The following is a 24,655-nucleotide window of genomic DNA, read 5'->3' as shown; positions in this document are numbered from 1 at the left end:
ATGACCTAGGCAAGAATCATTAATGATTGCTAAAAGTAGTGGGTAAAAATTGGAAAAAAAAGGGCGGGGAGTTTGGCCTAGGGTTAGAGTGCTTGCCTAGCATGCACCAAGATTCGTCGGTACCACATATATAGAAAAGCCAGGACTGATGCTGTGACTCAAGTGGTAGACCTCTAGGTTTGAAGAAAGCCCAAGGATAGTGCCCAGGCCCTGAGTTTATTCCCCAGGACTGGCAAAAAATGGAAAAAATAGAATAACTTTATAATCTCAATATGTACCTTTACATATTATTTATAAAGTGGAGAGGAAATAAAGTATTGTAGAAACCTGTCACATGCCATGTTAAATAACTAAGCATTAGCAGTGTCAGGACTGAAATCTCCTGATACAATGAATTGAGGAAAACAAAACATCACTCTGAAGTGTTTCTGCTAAAGAAAAGAATGTAATCTGATTTAAATAATAGGAAACACGAAATAAATCCAAACTGGAAGATATTTCCCCAAATGTCAAGTCATAAAACTTGATTCTGGATCAAGGAGATGATTCAGATTAGAGAAGTTCAAGATATCGTGAAACAACTATATTCCCAGAACGCATCTGGATCGTACCTGTAAAACTCATTTTTACAACTGATGAAATTTGTAGACCATGATGAAAACATGCTTTTATTAGCATTTTTTGACGCTGATAGCTTTATTGAATATCTGTGACTAACTGTCATTAGGACTTGCAGACTAATATTTTCAGAAGTAAGATGAAAGGTACCTACCACTCAACATCAAACAATGCTTACGCATGAACATTGAAGTGGTACTTGGACATTTTATATATGGTTAAGTACAAATTTACTCAAATTTGAACTCAGGACCTCATGGTCGCCTCTCTCGCTTTTGATCCACGAGCTCAGCTCAACATATACAGTATTAACAGAACAAAAGAGCACAAACTGTAATGCAGATGGAGCAAACAGAAACAACTGTTGAATCTAGGTAAATGCTATAGGAAAGCTCTTTGTGTTAATCTCACAATTTGTCTTTAAACATACCAACATTTCATGATTACAAAAAATTAATTAAAATGCTTATTACTGTCACTATTGTTAAGAAATACAATAAAATCTAGCTTACATTCTTTTGTTACTCCTTTCTCTATATCTGTTCCTCTCTCTATATATACTCACATATGTATTATAATATACACATATCTAATTACTTTATATGAATTATATCTGTTAAATGCTTATATATTACATGCATTTACAATATAACATATGAAAATGATTATATGTGAATTGTTGGAAAAAATATTCAGACGACCTGATTGTTAATTAAATGCAATAATGGGTTGCTACTAAATATGAGGGCTTACAAAGGGATTGCTATTATCTTTATGCTGTTTTTACCATTTGATTAGTGAATGTAAAATAATTTATATGGAATTTTGTCAGTTTATACCTGGTATTAGTCATGCTACTAATATTTTCTGTAGGAGTTTTATGTTTATCATGAGAAAATATCACATTACAGATAACAGGTCCTGAACATGGTAGATTTGGGCACATAAAAATTGAGTAGGAAAAATTCAGTGCAATCCCCATCAAAATCCCAAAGACATTTTTTTTTACTGAAATAGAAGATATAATCCAAAGATTCCTATGGGACAAGAAAAGACCTAGAATATCCAAAACAATTCTAGGCAAAAAGAGCAATACTGGTGGTATTACAATACCAGACTTCAAACTCTACTATAGAGCCATAATAACAAAAACTGCTTGGTATTGGGCACAAAAACAGACCAGAAGATCAGTGGAATAGAATAGAAGACCCAGAAATAGAACCACATACCCACAGGCACATTGTGTTTGACAAAGGAGCCAAAGATATACAGTGGAACAAACACAGTCTATTCAATTATTGGTGCCGGCAAAACTGGGCAGCCACATGCAGAAAACTAAAAATTGACCCTAGCCTTTCACCATGCACAAGCATTAACTCAAAGTGGATCCAAGACCTCAACGTCAGACTGGAAACCATGAAATTGCTAAATGATAAAGTAGGAGAGACACTGGAACTCAGAGGCACAGGCAAAAATTCCTGAACAGAATCCCAGGGTCACAACAGATTGGAGAGAGACAATAAATGGGATTACCTAAAAATATAAAGTTCGTGTACAGATAAAAGTATAGTTGCAAAAGTAGAGAGTCAGCCAACCAACTGGGAAAAGTTATTCACCAATAATACATCTAACAAATGCTTAATACCAAGTATCTACAGGGAACTAAAGAAACTAATCCCCCCAAACCCAATAAACCATTCACTAAATGGGCAAGGGAACTAAAGAGAGATTTAACAGAAGAAGAGATTAAAATGGCAGAAAAGCATATGAGAAAATATTCATCATCTATGGTCATAAAGGAAATGCTAATAAAAACAACCCTAAGATACCGCCTTACCCCAACAAGAATGGCCAAGATTTTGAACTCAGACAACAACAGTTGCTGGCAGAGTTGTGGAGAAAAAGAAACCCTACTACACTGCTGGTGGGAATGTAAACTAGTTCAACCACTCTGGAAAGCAGTGTGGAGGTTTCTTAAAGAACTGAAAATAGACCTTTCCTATGATCCCACCATACCACTTCTGGGCATCTACCCTGAACATCATAACCCAAGATAGGATAAGGACACCTGCTCAGCTATGTTCATCTCTGTACTATTCACAATAGCCAGGTGATGGAAACAATCCAGATGCCCTACTGCAGATGAATGGATACAGAAAATGTGGTATATATATATATATATACAATGGAATTCTACATAGCCAACAGACAAGATAAAATAATGGCATTCGCAGGGAAGTGGATTAATCTAGAGCGATTCATGTTGAGTGAGACAAGTCAAGACCTAAGGAAAAAAAGGCGCATGGTATCCTTAATATGTGTCTATTAAATCCAAAGAGTACAAGAGTGAGGACTCAATATCTGCATACCCAATGCTATGGAAATGGTAATGGAAATATAAACATAAAAACCTACGACTCTATAGACATAATGTTTTATTTCATAAATTAATATGTTTCTATGACATACAAACCCTTAGCCTAATTTTCATTAAGTTCTAAATACTAAGTCCCATTGATTGTAAATAGAGATTCCCTTCTTGAACACTTGTTTGTTAAACTTGTCATTTAAAATACGATGTAAAAATCAACGTTAATAAATTCTTTAATAAAAAAATTGAGTAGGAAGATGAAATTATAGCGATCAGTCCTCCTGCCGATTCCTTCTCTGGATTATTTCACTGATATTTTCTGTTCAGTTATTGCCCAGATCCATAAATTATATTCCTGATTAAAGAACATTTAAGTCTTTGAGAAAGGCAAGTACATTTTCAAACATGAAATAAAATTGGAGAAATGACATATTTGAAATATATTCCAAAAAATCACCCTAATAATTAAATGGATGATTCATATTTTGATAATACTGTTCCTTAAATATAATTAATTATTCTATTTATTGACTTTATAAAGTATGGCTACTATGTTTGTAGTAAATATACTCTCAGACTACTGGTAACCACAAACAGGTGAATCAGTTTTGTTTTTTTTAACCCCTCAGTCCTGGGCTTGAGCTCAGGGCCAGAGAACGGTCCTTGTGCTTTCTCAGAGCTAGGGCTCTACCACTTGAGGCACAGCACCACTTCCGGCTTTTTGTATGTACGTCATACAAAGGAGTCGAACCAGGGTCTTTGTGCATGCTAGGCAAGCACTCTATCATTAGGGCAAATTCCTATGCCTCAATCAAATTTTTGATACTATAATTGATAGTTTACAGGCTTAGAATTTTCTAGTTGTATTTAGTATTTTTCCTTGAGTGCTGCCCCCTAGCAGGTACTGAATGTAAAATGAAATCCAACTTTTTTAGCAATTAATTTGAATAGTATGATAATATCACATCAAATCATCTCTGTGATTTTCCTACCTCCCTTATTTAACTTGTATGATAAAAAATACAATACTTGTAGAATATTGCCATAATGCAAGCTGATGATTTTTATTATTCTCATAATTCACTACAGAATTACATAGAACTCTGATTCAACACAGTAAAAATCTCTACTGATCCACCACTTGTTCAAAGGAGAGAGTTCCTAATGCAACAATAAAGAATATTGTGAATGATGAATATATTAAGCAACACACTGATTTCATAAGAACAATGACCACTCAAAATTTTTCTTCATAGGCTAGAATCTTAGATGCTTCTGCAATGAACAGAAAAATTCCTTTAATATTCCATCAAGAAGAGGAAAATTAGTTAAAATATTACTTTTCAAAATGAACATTTGATTTTTAAAGGAGGGCTCTGAACTTACATAACTCTTATTTTCATACTTGTTAACTTGAAATTTTGAAACATTTTGGTGCTTAAGCATCTTCTTTAAGGTTTCTAAGAGTCAAGTAGAAAATACATTCCATGTACATCTAAAGCTTTAGGACACATGCAAGAACCACCAGTCAGAGAGAGAGAAATGGAAATAACAGGCACATTTTATTTTTCACTAACAAAGTGGCAAGGCATTTCATGCTGTGAATATCTAACATATTCCTTTGACAACCAGACATATATTTATATTTTCTGCTGTTCTAGTCAGGACATAGTTCAACATTGTCTCAGTTGATTTAGTACCAACTCAAGTCAATCTTCAGACATTTGTCCTGGTAACTGGACCAAGAACACCTGGTGAAGACTTGTCATACATTACAGTGATGCTCTTTATTCTTTGAATGGTTTCAGTTGGTAATGTGGAAGAGGAAGCAGATAAACAACACTTGGATCCACTGAATTGTAAAACTGTGAATATTAAATAAACTATGTTGTTTGATACACTTCACTAGAGTAAAACCACTGAGAAGATATTCTTCGCCAGAATTTCAAACTAAGAAAAAAAAGATTTATAAGAGACAAATACTATAACCAACCTAAAATTTGTAAGATATATGAGGAATAGTTTTATTTTGCATGTTTTAGAATGGCCAAATGGGATATTCATTGATGACGGTTTTCATTTCTAGTTCTCATTTTCTGATTTTTATATTTATTTCACAACTCTTTATTTCTCTCGATTTTAGAGTTTGTACAAGTCCTGTTAGAAGTTACTGCTAGTGTTGCTGTTATGGTGTTACTGTAAAAATCAGACTTATGTATCATTTATTTGACTGCCTGGCTAAGATATTAAATATCAATATGCTTTAATCTTGAGAATAGAATTTTGCTATAGAAACACTTAACACATATATGTATGTATTCATGTACATATATGAGACATTGAAACATACGCCGTTATATTTGAAATACATGGCAAATGAAGCTGAAGATAGCATCAAAAGCTTTGTTGCTTCCATTTGTTTACCTTCCATGAGCCTTATACATTTAAAAGTTACTGGGTATATTGTATATATGTTTCATTTATTTGAAATAGGAAAGGAAAGGGGGAGAAAACAAGATGATTAGGAAGGGGTAAGAGGAGGGAAATGGGGACAAAATCATGAGAAGGGGTATCAATGTGTGAGAAGTAATGCACCTGCTACCTGCAAATGTAACTGTAACCCCTCTATACATTACCCTGACAATAAAAAAATTAAAAATTACAGGAGAGATTCTTTACAACAAAGTTTACTGAATCAAAACGTATCTTCTATATATTCTCCTCATAGTTGGCCTATGAAAGCCAAACCCATTTTTTCGCTTTGTTATTTACATATGAATTTACTTTTCTTTATTGACACATGCCACCTTTGACTTGCTCTGTAGTAATTTCTAACTCACCTCTATATGTTCTGCATGAGGTTGTAACAAGTTTTCTTCTTGTTACTGTGTCTCTTGATAGCCTGTTGTGCATCACACCCCACATACACTGTAAAACTTAATTCAGTACTAAGGTATGTGGTTCTGTCTAACCCTATGCAGTTACAATAAGATGCTTTTGTCAGTCATAAGGCTTGAACTTAAGGCCAGGCACTGTCCTTGACTTTTTTATTGGTCAACACTAGCATTCTACCAATTTGAGCCAAGGCTTCATTGCTGATTTTCAGGTAGGTGACTGGAGAGAAGAGTTTCATAAACAAAGGAGTTCCAATTAATCATGTTAACTTCTGATTACAATGCACCCTGCGTTAATATAAAGATTGAGTTATGCCCTGGGAATAAGCTACTGATCCATGTGACACTGAATATTATATTTTTCTGAGCATAAACACTGAGAGAGCATTTTTATTACATTTGAAATGTTTTGTTTACCATGTTTAGCTCAAAATTTTTGTATCATGAACAAAAGTAAGATGATAATCTAAGGTTTGTTGTGGTCAATACGTAAATAGACTCAAAACCCTTTGAGGTGATGAAGCATTCTTAGTTAAGTAGGCATGGGAATACACAAAAGGTTCATTTATCATTTATGATGCAATTGTTAATTTGTGCAAGTTTCACATAGAAAAATAGCAAATAATACTGTGAAATACGACATGATATACAGACAAAGCAAAAATGTTAAAGTATTAATAGGTTGAACAATAGACTAGTCATTACACCTCTCCGTTTGCTTTGTTTATAATAAAAACCAAATAATCAGGATTTAAAAATAATGCTTGGTAGTTTTATTTGTTCAAATCCTCAATAGAATTCCATTTCTCAAAAATTAATTAGAGAAATAGACTTCCTAATAGTGTAAAACAAAAGTTTTAGATTAAGTTCCTCTAGTAATTTATTAGTATTCCAGTATATGAAGTCAGGTAATTGGTAGATGTTAGAGAAACCATTATTTATAGATTTTATTCATAACACCCTACATTTTCATTTATCTCTTCCTTTAAGAAAAATATCTCTGTGAAATATTTTATTACATTTTTTAAAAGATCAATAAACCATAAGATATAAAGATATTGAGAAAATTTCAGGAGAGAGAGAATGAATGAATTAAAGTCAGGAATATAAATCATGCTAGTCAGAAGCTCTAGGCCAAATAAAGTAGAATGAGTTTTATTGTTTTCCTTTTCTTTCTACTGTGTAAAAACTTCATGTGTAAGGAGAATTTCCCTCCCTCCATCATTATACTTTAAAGTTTTTTTTTATATATATGAGCTCTACATAAGAGAATTGAGTAACATCTTGGATAATACCATTTACTTCACTGGTATTTAATCATCTGATTTTTTTTGTCAGTCATGGGGCTTGAATTCTGGAGCCTGGGCGCTGTCCCTGAGCTGTTCAGCTCAAACTACTCCTCTCCCCCTTCAGCGCCTGGCCCCACTTCCAATTTTCTGGTAATTAACTGGAGATAAGTGTGTCACAGACTTTCATGCTTGGGCTGGATTTGAACTCTCAGATCTCGGCCTCCTAAACAGCTAGGCATGAACCACCAGAGCCAGGCCCCATCTGATAATTTTTTCCATAAATTTTTGCATAATTCACTGTTGTTTGAGTATGTAGGTAGTCAATGTGATTACTCAATAGTTGAAAAATATTTCTTTAAGTATTCCAAATGAATGTGAGAAATAGAAAACCACAAATTGGCAACATCACAGTAATAATTTCAACTGACAGAAGGTATTGATTATTCTGCATATTCCTGGGGGAAATTATGAGGGGAAATAGAATGTTCACAATCTCATAACATATCCCAGGCAGATACTTAACTAATCCAAAAATATATAAAATACAGAGGGCAAACGAAGCAAAACCACACTAATGGAGGGAATAAAGATGAGTATTATGGGGTGAGAATTGCAAATTCTGAGGGTCTTTTGACATGTTCTCAGTAGATCATAAGATTTCTACTACTACTTCTGACACTATTCATTAGAAAGTTCTAGATATGCTTAATTGAGGGCCCTTCTGCAAAACATTTTAGCATTCAGAAATGTGGAAGGTAGTAAAAAGGGAGAAGAGAGAGGAGGTGGGAAGGGAAAAGCCATGAAAAGGGGAGGAGGGGAATGAAGAACAGATCAGGAAAGAATTGTAGCTAACTGGGGAGAGTTGAATAATATCTGTAAATACTGCATTTTGTTGATTCTATGATTTTGATAATTGTAATATGCTTATTGCAGGATTATGGAAGATATATACCAAGAGTCATACTACATTTATGAATTTTATGTGCTTATACTATTTTGATATAAAAATTAAAGAAAATATTTTAAATAATTTTGAGTATCCTTAAGTACAACCAAAAAATTTTGATGTCAATGACTGAATTCTGCATTTATAAAATAACATGGGCTAAGGAATTTATTAAGAATAAATGTTATCAACTAGAAAATTTACCAAAATAGGTAGATACAGTCTACTTTGGGCAATTTGCTACAGACAGCTGCCAAATACAGCCTTCTGAATCTGAGGAATTATAGCACATTTCCGTAAGATTCATGAGTGAGAAGAGAGACTAATATTTGCAATGATATCTAGAAATTGTATGTAGACAACTACTAATTTTATTTCAAAATCGGAATGAAAGAGCAGAGATCTACAAGGTACAGTGAGGTCTTAAAAATACGTGATTGGATTATAGTAGACAAAGCGGTAAACCACAAACTGAAAGTAATTACATAAGGAATCTTCTTAATCTGATTCAATGTACTATCCCCTTGGAGAAAGTTACTAATTGATTGGTAATGCTAATACAAATAGAGAAAAGACAGCTGGATTTAAAGAAGATTAATAACATCGTTTATAATATTTTGGGGGAAAGAAGGAATAACACCGAAGATATGGATAATTACATTTTGATTAGTTTAATTACTAATTAAATTGTCATGGTCAATAGGCTAGTATCAACCTGGATGAAAAGTGTAAAGAGCTTTTTCCTCATACAAATTAAAAGAACAGGATAGTTGTCAGTGATACTTTGGTCAGAAACCCAATGGTGCAGAGAGCCTCAGCCAACATAAGTCCTCTTTACTTGGTGACAGAATCCCCATTATCATGAAGCCAACCAGCTTACTGAGAAAAAAAGATATGGGATGATAAGATTTTGGTCAATTACTGCCAGAAACAGAAGGATCCAGTGAGGTTCCTTTTGTTTGGGATACAGAACATTTGATTTTATTACTCCACTGTTCTTTGGTATCTGCTTTGACAGTTTCCTTACCCTAAAAAAGGCTGCCATACACTCCGTCATAGAATTATTACAGCTACATTAAAGCAGTAGTAGACATTTCACACACATATATTTGTTCATCTGTCCAATACTATGAAATATTTGCTGTCTTCTTAAAACTGTGGAGTGGTACAAATTTTAATTTAGCTAGTTTGCACTTACAAATTGCAGCTCCCAAATTCCAAGAACAAACTTACCGCTGCTTGGGTAACCAGGTGTGGACGGGTCTCCCCCAGGGTTCAGGGTCACCACGAAAGAGTCATGGATAAGTTTTTCAGTCTTTGGTACATCACAAGGATCAATATATAGAAGAACACCTCCAAATCCAGCCTTTTCCAACAAGGAAATCTAAAAGGGGAATAAACTATTAAAACTGTCATCATACACATTGAAAGTTCAAGTATTACTATCCACAAATGTGGTTAAGATATTATGAATAACTAAGATGACAATTATCTAATGCAAAGATTTTTCTGTTACTGACTTTTGCCCTTTCCTGCATATTCTACAGTATCTACAATGTGTAGTCAGCATTCTTCCACTGTTTATGTGTGATATCAGTGGATAGCTTGTGGAATTCCTCACTATTTCTTTTGTATTTTTCCAAGAAGATTTTGACTTTCTACCTCTGTAAAAATAGAGAGGATCAAAACTGCACATGGTTTCCATGCCTTTCCCTAGAGTAGAAATCATAGCAAGATTGTGATCCATTTCCTCTAGAGCTAAACCTGTCAAGCTAGTTTTTGAAATGAAGAAATCGTTTCCCATTGTTTCATAAACAGTCAACGTTCTGAACCTTCCAGACCTCTTACTATATCTTTATCATATTCTCCACTTGGGATGCCCGGCCAGACCGGACAGCCACGTAAGTAAGGGATTGTCTTAGAACCCCATGAGGGGCCTGGGGAATTAGATTCTATCTCTCCTGTCCTTAAACATTTAGAAATAGCCTCAGGTCAGCTTTGATAGGACAAAAGAGGTCACTTCATTCTGATTTTATTTTATTTTTTTGCAGATGTGCAATATATAACAGGAAAGATGAACTTAACCTTCCCAAATATTTTGTGTTCTAGCTTGGTAAATTAGTTTCTCTTTTCTTGGAAAGTATCTTAGCAAGACTCACCTGATAAGAGCAACAATAATTATGATTTTCTGATTCTATTTGTTTCCCTTGACAGAGTAAATTCAATTAGAGGACAGTAAAGGAATAAGAGAATAAGATTAAAGGTATTGAATAAGGATAGTTATTGCTGAAAGTGTGAATTTACTTAACACCTATACTTCACTTCCTAATTATTGTTTATATTGTTTAGTAAGTTTTGCAGTAAGTAAGAAACAGAGAGTAATTGTGGCCCTGGTGGAACCACTAAAGAAGGCAGGGGGCATGCTAATTTTCTCTGTCATTGCACATCCTATATAACTAAACAAGCTCATAGGAGGCACTCAAGACTTCTGGTAGCCAGTTGCTATTGGCTCATGGCTGTGATCCCAGTTTCCCAGTAACTCAGATCTGAGGATCAGGCAGGATTCAAAGCAAACCACAGTAAGAGAGTTTGTGAGTCCTTCATCACCAATTAATTACTAAAAGTGTACAGAAGCAGAGCCATGGTTCAAATGGTAAATCTTTCAATGAATAAATCTAACAGACAGCAATCAAGTTTGAATTTAAACTCAGTACTAGCATACATAATAAAAATGAGTACTATAAACAAGAAAGGAGATGGAAGAGGTACAAGCACTCAGTTGTTCTTAAATAACATGGAGATTGAGGAAAATTCTTAGTATCTATTTCTACTGGAAACAAACCAACAAACATAATTATACATACAACATGACTCCAACTACATAAAGGAAACAATTAAAAATTTAAAAAATCCAAAGGATATATGTATACCAAACTAATAGCCTTTTCCTCTTCTTTAAAAGTTTTCAGTACTTCACAACTTGGGATGTAATGTGCAAGCCTATATTTTATAACCAAAATTTTAAAAGGTAAGATTGAGATGCTAGATAAGGTAATAGACTAATTTACTCCAATTTGACTTCTTTAACCAAAAGCCTAGATTGTATAATTCTACTCTCTTCTGTGTTCTTTAATGGATTGGAAGGAAAGAAGAAATTAAGGGGAGGGGAGGGGGGAGAATGAAAGGAAACTACACTAAGAGTATATGAAGGGTGGAGATTTAAGAGAGATTCCTTCAAAGTCCACTACAGAAGTTCCTAAGAAGGCTATCTACTGGACAATGTGCTGCAATCGTGTGCCTGTATGTGTGTGCATGTATGTGTGTGCATGTGTGTGTCTGTGTGTCAATGTGTTTGTGTGCCAGTATAGGGTTTCAATCAGGGCCTCTTATTTCACTTGACTTTTTATTCACAGTTGGTTCTCTTCTATTGGAGTTAGACTTCCACTTCCAGTTTTCTGTTAGTTCAATGAAAATAAGTAAAGTGTATTACGGATTTTCAGCGTGGGTTGGGTTTAAAGGACAAACTTCAGATTTTGACCTTCTGAGTAGTTAGCGTTATAGTCATGGACCATAATTACCCAAACTCTAATAGTTATTATTTAAAAGAAAAGTTATATTTTATATGCTCTACTTACTACAGGAGAATATGTGAAAATTATAAGCATGTCAAGCAGTAATTATTTTAAATACTAAAATTTAATTTCTTAGTATTGAAACGACTCATGTTTAGGAGCAGAAAATGCTAGAGGTAAACAATCAATTCCTTTGAACAATCTTGTAGTAGTTACTGTGAAGATGTAGGAAGATCCAGACATACAAATGTATACATGCAAATGTAAAAAATCTCTTTTTATTCTGTTAACAATGTATGCATACATGCCTATACTGATAAAGACATTTTATGTAATTTTAATACCTTTGTGACATTATGCATAAATAATATCATTTATGTATTATATTACATATAATATAACATCATATATATGTATGTCATAAATAAAATTATATTGCAAAGCCAGAAATTATTTAATTCTGCTGGTCATGTCTATAATTTTATTTATTTTATATAATACTACAATAAAGTACTTGTAACTAAATCTTAACTGTCTAATTTTAAGAAATATATTTTCATAGGTACAATGGCTAGGACAATATATTCTTTGATATATGATTTTTAATAAGCTAAGTTCCCTCCAGAGAATTTGTGACTTGCTATATATGTGAGCAGTAGTTCTCTTATGTATAATTTTACTTTTTTATGTTGTCAGTCTCCCTTTGTCAGTTTTTGTCCCCAAATATAAAGGGGAAATGTCTAGAAATAAATATTTCATATGCTTGAAGCATTATGTGTCCAGCACATTCATACCCTACATATAATTATTCATTAGTGTCTTAAGTTCTTCCTGGTTATTTGATCAACTTTCATAAGTATTATAGTGCTTCTGTTCAAGTCCCTTGTCACAGTGCCTCTGTCATTCAGTTCATCTCCTCCTGTGAACTTTGGTCATCTCAGGTCATCAGGAGAACAGCAAATGCAATGCAATAATGTAGGTTGAGAGACACCATACCACTCACAGCTTCATATAGCTTTTCTTACTCAGAAATTCCACCGTTTGTGGATAGATTGCATGTAGTTTTGACTAAGAATTATAAAATCAATGGGCAAATGAAAAAACAAAAATGTAAGGCTTATGACATGTTTCAAGTAGTAAAATACCTGTTTAACAATTTGTGGTCACTTGCCTAGCTTTTATCTTGGAAAAATTATATTAAGTAAAGTATGCCAGACCCAAAGAAATACAGGTTGCATGATTACCCTCATTTGTTGTAACTAGAATGTAACTATATATCTACAAATAAACACACTGTATGGCAAAACAAAAACTACATATATCTGTACATAACTAGTTATACAGGTCTCTACATATTCACACAGTGATAGCAAAGGAGGATATTCCGAGGAGAGGATCACAAATCCTCAATAGGTATGTGCACATAATCGAGGACATGTATCAAAATGAACTTCACGAAATGGAAAGAAGACTTTTTTGTTTTCTTTTCTTTTCTCTTTGTTGCTGCTATTTGTTTTCCACACTTTTTGTCTTATCTGTTTATCTGTTTGAGGAGGGTCAGGGTGGAGCAGAGGAATGGTGGGACAAGGGTGAACAGATAGAATAGTGATACTAGACACTGTGTTGAAGATGAACTATACAACATGTTGAGGGGTGAAACAGGAGGAGAACTGAATGAGAATGAGGAAGAAATGTACTCATTGCCTGACTGACTTATATAAGAATAATCCTTCTGTATGTCATTTTTATAATAGCAATAACACTAAAAATAACTAAAGCAACAGAAATAATCTACCTGTTAAAAATCTATTGTTTTAAAATTTCAGGGATTCTTTGTTCTCTGTATATTGGATGTCATTATTATACAACTAAAATACTGACATTGGTATACAAAGTTACATAAGGCAAGGCTTTTGCTCTCAAAAGTTTATTCTACCAGTAGGATTTCTCAAATTTTATCTTGTATGATAACCTCAATTTACTGAGCAAAAGTGGTTCTATCAGTGATATATTTTCTGGACACAAGCAAGGAAGTGGTAATTCCCGTCCTTTCTTCCTTTTTTCCTTTCTTCCTTTTTCCTTCCTTCCTTCATCCCTTCCTCTTTTCCTCCCTCCTTCACTCACTTCTTTCATTTTCTTTCTTCTTTCCTACTAAAAACCTCGTTAAAACTGCTCCTGATACTGGTTCTCAGGAGACACAATAAAATATTTTAATTTTTCATTAAGCTTCTTTGAGATGCAAGATACAGGAACACTGAAATATATAACATTTAGACAATGAAAATCTTTTGATGAACTGAAATGTCCCTTTCATGTTAGTTTTTGCAAATGTTAATTTTATTTTTATTATAAAGATGATATTCAGAGGTGTTAGAATTTCGTAAGTCAGATAACCAGTACATTTTGTTTTGACAGTGTCTCCTCTTCCTTCCCTTCCCTCCCAGTTTCCATCCACACCCTTCCTCACCCACAAGTTTTATAGTTCATTTTCAATATAGTGTCTGGTGTTGAATTTGTTTCCCCTTTGGTGTTCCATTTTGTGCCTCCTCTTGTCCTCTCCAAATGGCCATGAAAAGAAAACAAAAGCAACCACAAATTTCCCAACAAATGATCCCGTCAGATATTATTCTATATGATCAGAAGTGCAAGGACATAGTGCCACTGTGTTCCACCCCTGAGAGCACCCTCCTTTCAGATGTTTATTACACAGTTGCAAATCCTTTCAGATTTATTATTACTCCAATTCATATATGATATTACACTGTGAAAGGCTAATTTTGTTTTCCAAAATGATTTCAAGACATTTATTCTTGAAAATATGCTGCATATTTTCACGTAAGAACAATCACATAATCATGCAGTGTTCAGCAGATAAGTGTTGATGATGCTATCAACTTTCTGTTGACATTGGGAATGTTTCTACATTTAGGAGGACCCCAATCAGCATTCCTTAGAGAGAAGTTGAATATCGTGTACATTCACTGAACATGCTTATACAAAATGTCCGTCAGTGGTAGTTACAAATCCTTCTGTAGTTCAACAATATTTTTTAACTTACATTTTCTATGAAATTGGAAATCACTAAATCAACCTCCTACCCACCTTCCCCCAAGCTTGCTTTACTAGTTCAAAGAGCCTCATAACTCTAAGCCAAATGGTCCTTTCTCTGGTGGATTCAGACTCAATGAGATGGAGCTGCCTGCAATAGCCACATAGTGGCTGAGAAATGACTCTTGAAACCCCAAGACATTTTCCAGGCTCCAAATTAGGCTTAGAATCTTCTTTCCTGGTTTCACAGTGATCACAATCTCTATGCTGACACAAATCTCCACATCACCTGATATACCCATAATGCACTAAGTACATTTTTATCTTTGCAGAAATAAACAAAGCATTTTGCAGTTAACTTCAGCAGTAATAGATTATGACCAACTTCAAGTTGGATCAAGGTTTTCATCTTATACCCAGCTCTTAGAAGAAATATTTGGCACAAAAGTAATATTTTGAATGTTGTTGAGTTTCAAATAATGTACATTTATATCAGGTCATGAACAAATGAATGTATGAATATAGTACAAGCATATAACATATTGTCTACATTACAAATGCCTGAGTTATTTTGGTTTTTTTTCACATCCTGGGACCCAGATCCCATGCAGTGCATATCCCTGTGATATCTTGTAAATATTGTGATGACACAGCACAGCTTGAATTTTACAAAGCAAACCATTTAATTAAAGGTGTTTTCTTCTCTAGCCTCCATACAAATGCACAACTGAAATAATTTTTCTTTCCCTTTTTGTTTTGTTATTTATGAGCAAATCCTAATTAATTGAGATAGCCAAATGGTATCTGACATCATGATTTTGTCCTTCCATATAAATGTCTTTACGCCATTTCAAGATGACTGGTCCAATATTTCTTGTCACAAACATTACTAATTCATTTATTTTCAGCTATCACACATAACTGTAATTCATATTAATTGCCAGTAGCTGCTTCTAAAATAAATTTTATGACCAATTAATAGGTAGAATACAGTAGCATTGTTCACCAGATCTAATAAAACTCTTAACTTTTGGGGATTATAGTTTATCGGGGATGTTAGTCTGACAACTAGTCCAGCATTCATTCCATTCTATAGTTTTGGGTAGGAATCAATTGGGTACTATAAGAGCACAGATTTCACAGTTTTCAGGAAAAAAAAAACTTAGAGAAAAATCAATGCCGAGGAGGATAAAAGACAGGGCCTTGCTGTAATTTCTATACTTTTCCTCATTACTTACTGGTATTTTAACTTTTCAACAGAAATCTCTTTCCTAGTCTGGGAAGATGTGGTTGTTTCTGTCATTTAGACAATCTGCCTACACTTTGAGTCAGCAAGAGAGTAGTAATTGAATTCCATAGCTGATTTTTACTCCACTCACAGATGCTTCTAAGTTGTGAGCTCACTCCTCCTAGAGTGAACTAGCCATGATCCTTTTGCAGGACGCATCCTTTTCAGGAAGCCTGCCATCCACAACTTCCCTCGGATATTTCAATTACCAGAGGAGGATGCTCATGTTTGTCCAACATGTAGCAACTTCAGTCCATAAGTACCTTCTCATCTTCAGATCTTTTCAAGCCAAGACTCTAATTCTAGCTATGCAGGAGGGTAGATTTTGAGAACTACAATTCAAACTCTGCCTGGAAGAAAAGTGGGTAAGAGTCTTATAAACCATTAACTACCAAAAAATGGGAAGTAGAAGTGTGGCTCAAGTGATAAGAGTATCACCCTTGAGCATAGAAAGCTAAAGAAGAGTGCCCAGGCCCGGAGTTTATTCCCCAGTACTGGAAAAAAATAAAACAAATATAAAAATATTAAAGAGAAGCCACTTGGGCCATCATGATGAAATATAACGATAAGATAAAAATGCCAGGGGTCAAAGTGGAGTTTTCTAAATTCAAATATGGGGATAATTTTCCTTTCAATTGTACATTTGTCCTTTACAAATTGACTCACAAAAACGAGTTCATAAATCACATCTTACTCTGCTCTGCTTACTGAGAAGATACTAAAATCCATACTAGGAAGACTGTGTACCTATCACCATTGGCAGGATTGCCATTTTTATGATGTTAATCCTTCCAATCCAGGAGCATGGGAGGTTTTTCCATTTCCTTAGTTCTGCTTTCACTTTGTTTTTCAGGTTTTTAAAGTTTTCATCATCAAGATCCTTTACATCACTAGTTAAGTTAATTCCTAAGTATTTTATTTTCTTTGTTGCTATTGCAAAAGAAGTTGCTTTCCTGAGTTCTGTTTCACACTTCTCACTGTTGGCATATAGGAAAGCCACTGATTTTTGAGAGTTAATTTTATATCCTGGTACTTTGCCAAAGTTTTGAATCAGCTTAAGTAACTTGGGAGTGAATTGAGTAGGGTTCTTTAAGTAAAGAATCATGCCATCTGCAAAGATGGAAAGTTTCACCTCTTGTTTCCCTATTTGGATTCCCTTCATGTTTGCTTCTTTTTTGCTCTGGCTAGAAATTCTAAGATTTTAGAATTCCTTTTTTAAATGAATGGCTTTAGTTTTGCACCATTTACTGTAATGCTAGCTGTAGGTTTGTTGCACACCACCCCGATGCCCCTCAGTAGATGAATCGATCAAGAAGATACGGTATTTATATACATTGGAATTCTATGTTGCCATTAGAAAGAATGACAGCACCCCATTCACAAAGAAATGGATAGACTTGGAAAAAAAACACATTAAGTGAAGTAAATCAGTCTCAAAAGAACATAGGCTCCATGGTTTCCCTCATATGTAATAATTAATACACATTTAGGATTTTCGTAATATAGAATGACAATAGTTCAAAAGCTGTGTACATATGGTCATACAGGATGAGTCTAAACAAAATGAATTCTAGGTTAATGATGCAAGAGGGTAATCTTTGAGATTGCTGTTCTTTATATATTATGTGAAGCTATTTCTTTATTTTGTTCATATATTTTTATTGTAATTAATAGAAGGGTTACATTATATTTGCCAGATAGAAGGTGCATTACTTCACATACATTGATACCCTTTCTCATGTCTCGGTCCCCATTTCCCTCCCCCTTACCCCCACCCCTATCTTGTTTCCCCCCCTTCCCTATCCAATTTCAAATAACCAAATACAAATATATCCAATATATCAGGTAACAAAGTGAGATACTGTAACAATATGAGATAACCAAGGGATAGCAAAAGAGATGAGAGATAACATAGTATACATTAAGGACAACAATCACTCATTATATGGCTTTTGTTTCTATATCCTAGAGGTTCTTTCATTTAGTGTCATACTGTATGGCCTTATGTATCTAGGTTTTACTCTATTGTAAATCTCTGCTAAGAGAGACCAAGGTTTCTACTGATTATGGCAAATGAGGGAAACCATTGAGCCTATGTTCATTTGAGTCTGGCTTACTTCACTTAATATTATTTTTTCTAAGTCTTTCCATTTCCTAACAATTGGGACAATGTCACTCTTTCTGATAGCAGCATAGAATTCCATTGTGTACAAATACCACATCTTGTTGATCCACTCACCAACTGGACATCTGGGTTGGTTCCATATCTTTGCTATGGTAAATAGTGCTGCAATGAACATCACTGTGCTAGTGGATTTAGTATGTCCTTGTTTCTGGACAATTGGATAAATGCCAAGTAGTGGAATTGCTGGTCATAGGGGAGCTCTGCGTTTTGTGTCTTGAGGAACTGCCATACTGCTTTCCATAGTGGTTGAAAGAGTTTGCACTCCCACCAACAGTGTAGTAGTGATCCCTCCTGGCCACATCCCTTCCAGCATCTGTTGTTATTAGATTTCTTGATCCTGGCCGTTCTAACTGGAGTGAGGTGGAATCTTAGAGTTGTTTTGATTTGCATTTCTTTTATGACCAGAGATGTCAAGCATTTCTTCATGTGTCTATAGGCCATTTTTATTTCTTCTTCAGAGAAGAACCATCCCACCTTTTAATTGGATGGTTGTTTCCTTGGAGATTAGTTTTGGATTGATTCAATTTTTTGAGCTGTTGATATATTTTAGATATGAGGCCTTTGTCCATTGTATGGTTGGTGAAGATCTTCTCCCATTCTGTAGGCTTCCTAATTAATTTACTAGCTATGTCCTTTGCCATACAAAAGCTCTGCAGTTTAATGCAGTCCCACTTATCCAGCCTTTCTCTGATTTGTTGTGATTCTTGGTCCTTATTAAGAAAGTTTCGACCTGTGCCAAGGAGGACTTTGGAAAGGTAGCAGGGTATAAAATTAACCCTCAAAAATCAACTGCCTTCCTCTATGCCAACAGTGCGAGGTATGTGGCAAATATCAGGAAAGCAACTCCTTTTGCAATAGTCTCAAAGAAAATAAAGTACCTAGGAATTATCTTAACTAAGAATGTAAAAGACCTTATTGATGAAAACTTTAAAACCCTGAAAAAAGAAATTAAAGCAGAACTGAGGAAATGGGAAAACCTCCCATGCTCCTGGATTGGAAGAATCAACATTGTGAAAATGACAATCTTGCTGAGGGCTATCTACAAATTCAATGCAATACTCATCAATACCCCAATGTCATTCTTTAAACAATTAGAAGAGACAATCCAAAATTTCATATGGAATAATAAAAGTCCCCGTAAAGCAAAAACACTTCTTAGCAGAAAGAACAGCACAGGAGAAATTTCAATACCAAACTTTAGACTCTGTTACAGAGCTATAATCATCAAAACAGCTTGGTAGGGCCAGGAGTTTGGCCTAGTGGTAGAGTGCTTGCCTAGCATGCACAAAGACCTGGGTTCGATTCTTCAGTACCACATACATAGAAAAAAGCCGGAAATGGTGCTGAGGCTCAAGTGGTAGAGTGCTAGCCTTGAGAAAGTCCAAGGACAGTGCTCAGGCCCTGAGCTCAAGCCCAATACTGGCAAAAAAACAAAAACAAAAACAAAAAAACAGCTTGGTACTGGCACAATAACAGTCCTGAAGACCAATGGAATAGAACTGAGGTCCCAGATATTAAACCACAGTCTTATGGCCACCTAATCTTTGACAAGGGAGCCAAAAAATAGAATGGAAGAAAGACAGCCTCTTCAACAAGTGGTGCTGGCAGAACTGGTTAAGCATCTGAAGAAAACTAAAGTTGGATCCGCACTAGAATTAACTGCAAATGGATCAAAGACCTTGATGTAAAAGCCGACACACTTGAAAGCTTTACAAGAAGGAATAGGAGATATTTCTTTTCTTTTTTTTCCCACTTATGGTTAATCTCATGAGTTTACTATATCTGAATTTGTATACTGTATATACTTACTTATTTATTTGAAATAAGAAATGGAAGGGGAAACAAGATTCCTGGGAAGGGGAGATGGGAGGGAAAGGGGAACAAAAACATGAGAAGGGGTATCAAGGTTTGAGAGTAATGTACTCAAATTAGTAATGTAATACCTAACAAATGTAACTGTAGCCCCTCTACACATTATCCCAACAGTAAAAAATGAAACCTTTTTACTGAATCTGACTTTGTTACCTGGTATACTGTTTATTGTTTATTTGAAATAGGAAAGGGAAGGGGGAAAAAACAAGATGATTGGGAGGGAGTGGGGAGAGGGAAATGTGGACAAAAACATGAGAAGGTTTACCAATGTGTGAGAAGTAATACACCTGACAAATATAATTACAAACCCTCTATGTATTATCCTGACAATAAAAAAGTAACCTTTCATAATACATTCACATTTGTTTGAATCAAATAGCTGTGGCAGACATGAGAAATAAGTATATCAACTGATATTATTTGATCACTTCTTTTTTTCATATATTTTTTATTGTAATTAATAGAAGGGTTACATTATATTTGCCAGATGATCACTTCTCTAATACAACTTTTTTCTTTCTATCTTTGGTCATTGGGCTATGAGCTCTTTCACTCTAGGTTAGTGCTCTACCACTTTGAATCACAGCACCACTTCCAGTTTTCTGGTAATTAATTGGAGATAAGAGTCTAACAGACTTTTCTGACAGGCTGGCTTCAAACCCTCAGATCTCAGACTTCTGAGCAGCTAATAGGCATGAACCACCACACCTGGCACTTAAGCAAATATTTTAATGTTTTTTTTAAATCATCTTTATTGGTAAGTGTCTATTGGGGTCTATTACTTCTATATTGGATTTCAAAGATGTGAATAAATAGGTATCTAAGATTTCTGTTTGCTTTGTTGTGTTTCAGACATCAACTCATATCTGTAGTTTTTACAAAAAGTAGGCTATTATGTTCACAAAGACAGTGAAATAGAAATGAAAAATGTGTATTTCAGTTTTTATCAAAATTACTGAACACCTTAAACTGTAATTTCAAAATGCTGGTTTTTGGTAAATCTGAAGCTATTTAAATAATTCTAGTGAGATTTATAAGAATTGACTTTCTATTTTTGTAAAGAGAAGATCTTGAAGTTATTTAGAAAGTTGTTTTCTGTAAAGTCCTCAAAAAAGTAACTTCAGTGTACATCATTAAATTTCAGAAGGGAGAGAAGGAAGGAAGGAAGGAAAACCAGGCGGTAAGAGAGGGAGGGAAGAAAGTAAGGGAGAGAGGATGAGAGGGAGGAAATGAGAGAGGAATTAGGAAGAAAGGGAGAAAGAGAAAGGAGAAAAATGGAGATAAAGAAATCCAATGTTTAAAGTATCCATACAGGTTTTCCCTACACAGGCTTGATGGTTTGAATTTAGTACCTTATGGATGCTAAGTCAGAATCTCATTTTAGGCTTGAAATGGCTTGGAATGTGATTCTCCTACTTGTGTTTCCTTTTGTTACTGGGATGGCAGAACTGTACTGTTAAACACAGTCATTTAGTGAACAGAGTCCCTGTCCCCTTAGATCTGAAGCAAGCCTTGAACAGTGATTTCTCACTGTCTGTTTCCCAAGTAGCCAGGATTAAAAACATGATGAACAATATCCAGCTTCTGTTTGTTTACTTTTTATTGTGCTCAAAACTCATCTCATTACAGTCTCATTATAGCTAGTGAAATGAATATTTTAAAATTTGGCAATCCTGACACACAAATTTCTTGACTGTGAGTAGATAATTAATGTCAGATTTCAGATTGGAAAATTAAGCCATATTGCCCCTAAACAATGTTAAAGACCTAAGTGTAAATTTGCAAGTTTCTGTGTTTGTAGAAAAAAATCATATTAACTTATTGATAGTTTCTGAAATAGTTGTTATATGGAAAAACCCTAATGCTTAAAAATATGTTATCTTTCTAGGCTTTGAAAATATTGGGGAATTTTTTAAATTGTGGTTATATTTTTTTTAAATGTTGGTTATTTTAGTTCTCTATTTTTACTTGCTTTTTCTTTTGCAAGAACTCAATTCTATAGCAAATGAAAAATTACTGGATCAAGGCTAAGAAGCTCCAACCTGGTACAGCCATTAAGCAGTGGAGGCTAGACTTAGGACTTAGTGAAAGTGACAAAATTTTGTGAGTTTATTTCCAGAGGTAAATCCTCACTTAAATGAAATATACTTCTATTATCATGCAATTCTAAGCTCTATTTGCATTTTACTGTATATTAGGTTGAAAGAGCTAGGAATCATAACGTCTTCCAAACGATGTATGCTTTCCCAAAGCTCATTGTGTTGCTTTATCATTTTATTTTTTCACTCCTTATACTATAAGCTTATATATGACAGAATTAGTATAGTGATTTTTATGCTTCTTTTGCTAATCAGTGAAATACGTATTTTGCTACCCTACTTACTTTTCTCCATTAATAAACTAGTCCACTTCACAGGTATATAATTTCTTTACTCTTCTTGAAATTAATTTACTTAAGTATACAGGCTGAGTAAGAAGATGTGAACCGCGAAGGGTTGTTTCCACTCCTAGTCTTTATCAAGGATTCCATTTAAAGGATGCAAATCAGACACAAGTTTCATGTTAAGTATTGAATTACAAAGTAAATTCCATGTTATCTTTTCTAGTTTTGCTAATTAGAAAGATTTACTGATGCCAATGAAGCACATCAGTATGCATGCCTCTTGGTACAGCTTATAGATCACTAGTCATTACCTTTCCAATCTTGTCTGGCAGACATTAAAAATTAAGAATATAAACAAGATTGGATTCAGATTTTTTTTCTACTTTTCTAGCCCAGAAAAGCTTTTGGCTTTCTCGGGATATCCTGAATCCCTGATTCCCTGTGGGATGTGTCATTTCATTCTTTTTTTTCCTTTTTTTTATTGTAATTAGTAAAAGGGTTACATGATATTTGCCAGATGGAAGGTGCATTAATTCACATACATTGATACCCTTTCACATGCCTTTGTACCAGTTACCCTCCCCTCACCCCCCGCCCGTCTTGGTTTTCCCCCTTTCCCTATCAAATTTCAAATGACCAAATACAAATAAATTCAATATATCTGATAACAAAGTGAGATACTATAACAATATGAGATAACCAAGGGACAGCAAAGGAGATGAGAGACAACTACTTGGCATTTACCCAACCATCCAGAAACAAGGGCATACTAAATCCACTAGCACAACAATGTTCATTGCAGCACTATTCACCATAGCAAAGATATGGAACCAGCCTAGATGTCCCTCAGTTGATGAGTGGATCAACAAGTTGTGGTATTTGTACACAATGGAATTCTATGCTGCTGTCAGAAAGAATGACATCGCCCCATTTGTTAGGAAATGGAAAGACAGAAAAAATCATATTAAGTGAAGTAAGCCAGACTCAAAGGAACTTAGGCTCAATGGTTTCCCTCATTCGTCATAATCAGTAGAAACCTTGGGCTCTACTAGCAGAGATCTGCAACAGAGCAAAATCTTGATACATAAGCCCATATAGTATGAAGCTAATTGAAAGGACCTCCAGGATATTGAAACAAAAGCCATATAACGAATGATTGTTGTCCTTAATGTACTATGTCATTTCATTCTTATTATAGATATTGCATAAAGGAACAGGTAGAAAAGTCCATTCTGACATTGACATATCTTGTAAAGTCTACATTAAGGGTTGAATCAAGCTGCTGTGTTTTCCCATCAAGTCATTCATGGGGAGACTTTAAAATATTATTTCATGAGACTGCATCCAAGGTGACAGAGGAATTTATTACAAGGGCCCCTATCCTTTCCCCTGGCTCCAGTACTCTACTAAGGCAGGATTCTATGCAAGGAACACATCTAGTTTAATAATTGGTGTGCCCAGAATGATGAAAAATGTTATCTCAGGTATATATTTGTCAAATAGTATTTGGGTAACATCTAACCAAACATGGAACAGGAATGGAAAATTGAAATGAGAAAATATTAGGAAAGTTATCTTGTTTTCCATTGGAACTTATTGTAATGAAAAAAAATGTCTAGCTCTTTTTTTGTAAAACAATGTTTTTCTTCTTACATAGAAAATTATATCCCTATGATTAATCTGCAATTCTATTTAAATAATAGTACTGGAGTGAAATTATATTTATGCTGGCATCTCTCCCTTTTCTGAGCATTTATAGAAATGATTAAAGCTATTGTGCACAACAAATGGGAGCAAATAATTACTTTGTTTTTTTTTCCTTTTAATTGAATAATCTTTGCTCCTGTTGTAATAACAGGTTTATTTGAAAGTGAAAGTAATTTGTTATAGAACATCAGCTTTTATAAATGGAAAATGCTCCAAGAGAACAACTGGAGGATGTTTAAATATTAACCAGACATATTACTTAGTGTCTACACTAAATTTCAGAAACTTAATACACATGAAGTATATACTTTATTGCTAGATCTTGCTTACCAGTGCTGAGAAATCCACAATGTTCAATTTTAATTAAAAATGAAATTGAACTGCAATTCCCTGGAAAAAAAGGCTGATCAGACTTAATAAGCTTTACTTAATTTATTTCAGAAAGAAAATAATTAAACTGCTCATAGACAAAGGCAAAAATT

The 24,655-nt window shown here is 34.4% G+C and overlaps 1 protein-coding gene across 1 annotated transcript in view; it reads right to left on the bottom strand.

Annotated features, from left to right (window-relative positions):
* Nucleotides 1–24,655, bottom strand: part of Naaladl2 (N-acetylated alpha-linked acidic dipeptidase like 2) — an 855,862-nt gene that overhangs the window by 432,738 nt on the left and 398,469 nt on the right. The window contains exon 5 of the mRNA XM_090342362.1: nucleotides 9,352–9,502. Coding sequence (XP_090198488.1) covers nucleotides 9,352–9,502 — 151 coding nt within the window. The remainder of the gene's footprint in view (nucleotides 1–9,351; nucleotides 9,503–24,655) is intronic.

This window comes from Megascapheus bottae, chromosome 1 (genome assembly GCF_031878675.1).
Source record: "Megascapheus bottae isolate mThoBot1 chromosome 1, mThoBot2.hap1, whole genome shotgun sequence".
NCBI lineage: Eukaryota > Metazoa > Chordata > Mammalia > Rodentia > Geomyidae > Megascapheus > Megascapheus bottae.
The sequence above is the reverse complement of the archived record's forward strand: the minus strand, read 5'-3'. Positions and strand labels throughout refer to the sequence as shown.